This window comes from Phoenix dactylifera, unplaced genomic scaffold, assembly GCF_009389715.1.
Source record: "Phoenix dactylifera cultivar Barhee BC4 unplaced genomic scaffold, palm_55x_up_171113_PBpolish2nd_filt_p 000589F, whole genome shotgun sequence".
NCBI classification, from domain to species: Eukaryota; Viridiplantae; Streptophyta; class Magnoliopsida; order Arecales; family Arecaceae; genus Phoenix; species Phoenix dactylifera.
In genome coordinates this window covers 89753-96413 of record NW_024067988.1, presented here as the reverse complement: position 1 = coordinate 96413, position 6661 = coordinate 89753, and the positions used below count along the sequence as shown (strand labels likewise).

The 6661-nt window shown below is 34.0% G+C and overlaps 1 protein-coding gene across 1 annotated transcript; it reads left to right on the top strand.

Annotated features, from left to right (window-relative positions):
• Positions 1-886: 886 nt before the first annotated feature.
• On the top strand, positions 887-5917 carry LOC113462654 (polygalacturonase). The gene is made up of 9 exons (XM_026804230.2): positions 887-1364; positions 1447-1578; positions 1668-1838; positions 1922-1942; positions 2054-2261; positions 2486-2567; positions 2700-2808; positions 5513-5629; positions 5699-5917. Exons 1-9 carry the CDS (start codon positions 1035-1037, stop codon positions 5915-5917), a joined length of 1389 nt encoding a protein of 462 aa, XP_026660031.1. The 5' UTR covers positions 887-1034.
• The last annotated feature ends 744 nt before the right edge of the window (positions 5918-6661 follow it).

Here is a 6661-nt window from a genome sequence, read left to right as displayed (position 1 = left end):
ACAAATTGACATCTTAGTCATTTTAAATAGTATCATGATTGTGTATTTGATCATAACTATACAACGCAAGATAGAGCTGGCAAATTAGAATTAATTGGACTATGCCAAGTCACATAAGATCCAGTAGATTCATAGTTGATTTAGAGATTTTTTTATAAAAAAAAAAATGTTAACTTTCTAATGGAGACCATTATTTTTCAGTGGATGTTTATTCTTATAGTTGTGAAATTTTAGTATACTAGTAAATAACCCATGCGATGCACATGAGACATTTTTTTCTTTTTTTTAATTATTCTTGGAATTCAATATAGAAAAATATGATAAATTGTAATAGATGAAGATTTCAATACCCGAATTTTTATTGCATACTTAAAAATAAAATTTAATGATTGCCAAGCAGAAACTTCCGTCATTGATACAAATGTCATTAGTGCTGGCAAATGAAGAACTCTAAAAAATTAAGCATCTGTGTACAAACCTCCAAATTAATACGGCCATTATTGATAATAGTCCTACTAAATATGTTAAATTTGGTTCTTTGCCAGCTCTCTATTTGCCATGTAAATGCCAGCAGTATTAATAAAACCAATATTAATGCGAAGATATGCAAAGATATGCAAAGATATTAGTGCTGGTATTAATATGCTCGGTATTAATGTTCATTGCTTATTATACAACAAAAATTCAATAGCCAAATTTCTATAATGAACTTTAATGGCCGAGTTCATTGATACCGGTTACATATTAGGTAGTGAATTTCAAAGACAGCCATTCAAATTATTATTGGCATCATTAACACCGGTATCACATAGAAAATGAGCTTTACATATATGATTGGCCACCATTAAAATTTACTGTTTATTATGCAATAAATATTAATGACAATATCAAAGTGCTTGACTACTAAAGTTCATTGCTTAACATGCCAGAGTTTAGGTAATAACGAACACCTTTCTTTTCCCCTCTCATTTTGCCCTCCAAAAGATGAGCAACCCCATCTCGTGTGTGTATATATATTATAAGCCTATCATGGCATGCTCCCCATCTCTGCACTCTTATCACCGAAGATATATAGTTGTCATCTCTTTCTCCTGAGACTACAAATGGCCAGACGCAATCTTCTCTTGCTTCTGACGTTCTCCTTTCATTGCCTCTCTTGCTTTAGCAATTCAGAAGAGCCTTTTGCCAACTTCTTTGGGGAACCTCCTTTCAGCATGGTCGCAGGTGAGGAAGCGGATGCGCCGTCCAGCTCCGAGAGATCTAGCATGGAGCGTTTAGATCAATTAGATGGTCGAACACCCTCAAGGAGAGTGGTGAATGTGGAAAACCATGGTGCTAAGGGTGACGGAACTGATGATAAGGAGGTACTGTTCATCTTGGAACGCCTAACAAAAGATTCAGTGCTATTTCATGCGTTCTGACACTTGAATCGATCTCTTTGGCTAGGCATTTGAGAAGGCATGGAAAGAAGCTTGTGCCTCTCATTCTTCAGTAGTTTTTTTGGTGCCTGAACACAAGAGATATCTTCTTAAGCCAGTTAACTTCTCTGGCCCTTGTAAATCTGATGTCACAGTGATGGTGAGACAAGCACCAATACCGTGCTAACATGTGAATGGTCAGCGCTCCCTGTCCAATTTGTACTAATGCCATTTGTACTTCATAATCAGATCAAAGGAACCCTTGAAGCTTCTCCAAATCCATCGGATTGGGATCACAGTGATAGGAGGCACTGGATCCTATTCAGTGGCATAAGAAATCTAGCAGTAGGAGGTGGAGGAATTCTCGACGGCAAAGGGCAGAACTGGTGGCAAAACTCCTGCAAAATTAACACGAGTCAGGTAATTGTATTCGCACAATTAATCAATCCACCTGTTCTCCTTGATAGATTACTCATCTGCTCTTGAATCTCTTCTTTTTTCAGCCTTGCATTGGTGCACCAACGGTATGTCTGCGATCGATGTGCAAGAATTTTAGACATTTGGATAGAGCTATAGAGTGTTATCAAATGATCCTTGATCTATGAATGAGAATAGTGTTAATTTGGTTCCAACAGGCCTTGACCTTCGCTTCATGCAATGATCTGCGGGTGGAGGACCTGAGAATAAAAGACAGCCAGCAAATTCATGTATCATTCGAGCATTGTACACAAGTTGAAGTTTCCAGGCTCACCATCACTGCACCTAAATGGAGTCCAAACACTGACGGAATTCATGTGACGAGTACTAAGAACATACTCATAACCCAAAGTATCATAGGAACAGGTGAAGTATTCTTCTGATGGTATCAGGTTCTTTGCTTTAATTAATGAATTGATGATGCTATAAAACTACAATTAAGATAACGAATGATCCAACCAAATGCAAGCAAATCCCAGGTTGTAGAAATCCAATATGTTGATTGCTATGTTACTTAATATTTCTTTTCCTCAAATTAAAGCAAGAAAAAAATGAAAAATATGTTGCTTATATTTATACAACTGATGCAGGTGATGACTGCATATCCATCGTCAATGGTTCGCGAGGAGTGAAAGCTACTGAAATAGTTTGTGGACCTGGTCATGGGATCAGGTCCGTGTCTCTAACTCCAACCTGTTGAGAGTTCATTACTTTCAGATGGGAGCACCTACTTAATTAACTTTTATATTTTGGTGCGTAGCCTCCCAATTTTTAATGCCTTCCCTTCTTTCTTCTGGTGACCAGCATTGGAAGTCTAGGAGCTGCCAACTTGGAAGCTCACGTCTCCAATGTGCTGGTCGAAAATGTTACCTTAAAGAATACTACAAATGGAGTCCGGATCAAAACTTGGCAGGTAACATTCAAATCAGTTACCAATGACTCACATTTCCCTCTCAACGTGACTTGGTCTACATCACCTCTAGAACTCACCATTCCCTCTAGAGCTCACTGCCGGGTGAATTTTGAGGGATGTTTCCCATAAAGTTTCTCATTATAGCTATATTTTGTCAATATTAATTAACATGACGAAGTTTAGTGCTAAGAATTATGCATATGTTTTGGTTAAGCTAAGAAATTTTACTTTTGCATGCCGAAATGAGTTCTCCTGCAATTGTGATGTTATAATTATATTGTTTCTTATTTTCTTCCCAATACCCTAAATATATAGGTTTAGTATTATGTTGGACTAAGACATAGGCCTTTAGGCAGTACTAGATAACCTAACCCAGCCATTACAGAATAAACTATGTTGAAGCCTATGACTAATTAGAATCTACTCATTGAGTTAGGTTGCTTTATATGGCTAGATAGATTGTAAACCTAATAAATAAAAATGATGTGTTATTAAATTAAAAAAAAGCATATATAAGAGGGCAGGGACTAGTGGGGCATGCCCAGGAAATCTGGTCTCAATTGAGAGATAATTGAGATATATCTTGTTAAAATATACGTTTGTGAAAACAATGACGAGAGGTTTAGAGATGAAAAAAGTAAAACATGGAGATGGATGAACCCATGAACCCTAAACTAGGAGTTTCGACCGCATAATTCTATGATACATTCAAATTCTATCTATTTATATATATCCTTTCCACCTTCAGCATGGGAATTGTTACTTGTCAGCAAACATACTACATATATTTCAATTACATAGATTTGAAAAATAATGAGAAGAAGCAAACTTGCAATGACTCTTGTCACAATCTTGTAATCATCTCTGCTCTCTCGCACCCCTTCTACCTCGCCCTCCCCCCCCCCCCCCCCCTCTCTCTCTCTCTCTCTCTTTGCATGTATGTGCGTGCTTGCACCCATAGTGAACTTTTTATAAACCACATCATTAGTTATGTTGAGATTCGATTCTTCTAAGACAAACAAAGGGAACAACACCTAGTAGAATTATCTCATACTTAGAAAATAATCCCAAAATTTAAACAAAAACACATCCTCCCATATGGAGCGGTAAAATATATGAAATCTAATCCATTAAAAATACATAACACTAAATCAAATATCTTGATAGGTACCCTTTTGCAAAAAGATAAAGAAAGTATGTTGAGTCATTACTATTAGATTTGGAACTAGTGTTTACAAAATGTTCCTTTTCTATGATACTGATTTCATATATGAAGAAAAGCAAATTATTTTTTATCATAAAAACTCTGATATAGGTAGCCTTCTTGGTGAATTTAAGCCTATGTAGCAAATTTCCAACCTTTTGAACTCCTCTAGTCACCTTCTAGATTTTGGTAATATGCAATACATGTCTGTATGTTCTTGATGAATGAATTTTTACCAATTTTGACCACTGCAACAAATGTCTCAATGTATCTAAATAATGATATCTTCTCTCTCAACTAAATAAGGTTTTAAATATTTAATAAGCATTTGATGTCTTTGATATAGAGGTTAACAATTGTCTTGAAGTGATCCAAAAATAACTTAAAGTATCAATTCTAGCTCAAGGATGTTCCTTTAGAAAAATCATTATAATGATGATGATGGCATTTTAACTTTGAATTAGCAGTTATATCTAGTTGATATTTTGTATCCCCAAGGAGGATGCTTATTCTTAGAGAAGGACATGGAAAAACTTATTACTTGTTATATCAAGTTTAGTGCTTATTTCGACTTGGATATTGACTTAATATTAAATCTCCTATAATCCATAACTCTAGAAGGATAGCACATAATAGGTGTCAAAGTTGATTAGAGCAAAACAATAGTCAAACAGTTAAAGATTTTAATACAAAAGGTTTAGCAAGAAGTGCTCTACCCCAACCCCACCCCCTCCCTATCCTTGCACACAATAGAACCAACACCACAAGCACATAGTGAAATATATTACATATTTTGGCTCATAAGTAATGATGCTTTTGTCCTGAAATTATGGATAGATATGATGATTATGTTATATATGCAGTCCTTAAATAATATAAAAGCATGAAACAAGTTCAATTACTGATTTTATAAATCATCTATGACATATGCATCTAAAATCATCATCAACTTATTTAAATCAAATCCATTCAATCCTTAATTGCATTAGCAACTGAATCTCAAGCACTGTAAAATTTTTATAAGTAAATCTCAACTTTTAGAAAAGAAACACATTTAAGTATCAAAGATTTAGCCCCTTACACCTTTTATAAAATTATTCATTAATTTTATAAGGATTAAAACATTTATTATATTATCTTTTGTCTAAGAAATACTATATGATCAAGGAAAATTAAATTACTAATGATCATTATCTTCTTTGCTCTTCATTTTGATATACTTATGTTGATGCAATTTATGCTTCTTTTCTTCTATCTATTTTGTTACTTTCATAAGCATCAATAGCAAAAATGAATTCAGATATCAAGGTTAAATTTGCATTCCTTTGAATGACTAAAAGGATAAACCAATGTTATTCACTATAAGTACAGTTAGAATTAACTAACATGGATGTATACATAAGGTATTTGTATATGTATGTAGATCAACACATTTTTTTCCCATTAGTAATCATATCTTTCTTTATGTGACATTATTTATATCTTTATGTTGGTGAACAGGGAGGGCACGGGTATGCAAAAAACATCATTTTCCAAAATATAGAAATGCATGATGTTCATCATCCTATAATCATTGATCAAAATTATTGTGACTCTAGGATTCCATGCCATGAACAGGTAAATGCCCATAACACAAATCTCTCTCTACCTTATACTTAATTAATAATTTCTGTTTTTATTTTTCAGAAATCAGCTGTTGCAGTAAGTCATGTTCTTTATAAAAATATTAAGGGAACAAGTGCTTCAGAAGTGGCTGTGAAATTTAATTGCAGTAGAAGTATCTGGTGTCATAAAATAATATTACAGGATATTACTCTCAAAGGAGATGGGGGAGTTATAACGAAAAGTTCATGCAACAATATTAAATGGACTAAAATTGGAAAGATTTTCCCCTCTTGTCCTTAAAAGAACTAAAATAGAAAAGCATGTTTGCTATGACAATGTTGTATTGTTATTCATTTATATTTGATACAGTAATATCAAGAACTTAAATTTCTCATTTTTCACTATGGAATCTCTCATGGCTCTTAACTTTTAATTAATTAATAATATTATTAGATGATTAGAGATAACATAATATAAAATGTTGATTATAATTCTTAGAGTATAAGGTACAGTATTTTTTAATGTTCTTATTGATTTCTACATTTCAAGCAGTGCTAATGTGCATCAGAAAATAAAATATGAGAAAAAACAGAAGGAATATTCGATAATGCAACCCATAAAATAGTTTCTGGGTGATTTGCCATATATGTCACCATCCAATAAATAGCACTTTTAGCTTTTCTAAAAATATGTGTCATCTCTTAAGAAAACAGAGTAGAAGCCAAACTCCAACAATCATGTATTAATGGATGGGAAGCCTCAATACCTGATGGATTTAATAATTGCCCAACAAGTCCCCTCCAAAAATAATATTGGAAGCATTTAGGTGGTTTCTTGTATATGTGAAATCTTCTCATGCAACCCACAACTTGGCCATTGAATAGCTGTCTCATAAAGTTTAACTCCATTGGCTATAGTGATGCGCCACTTGGACTTCCGATAACAAAATTGGTCCCCTCCAAACTCACATTTATTATATACACTCCCATCAACATTGATCTTGAGGAAATAGGGAGGTGGTGGCTCTCGAGAGATATTTATCAG

Bases quoted from the DNA above. Each gene is read 5' to 3' on its own strand.
- LOC113462654 (XM_026804230.2), top strand. From the start codon at position 1,035: ATGCTCCCCATCTCTGCACTCTTATCACCGAAGATATATAGTTGTCAT. The intron at 2,568-2,699 runs GTCCGTGTCTCT...TCTGGTGACCAG, and splicing joins GGACCTGGTCATGGGATCAG to CATTGGAAGTCTAGGAGCTG. The intron at 5,630-5,698 runs GTAAATGCCCAT...TTTATTTTTCAG, and splicing joins GGATTCCATGCCATGAACAG to AAATCAGCTGTTGCAGTAAG.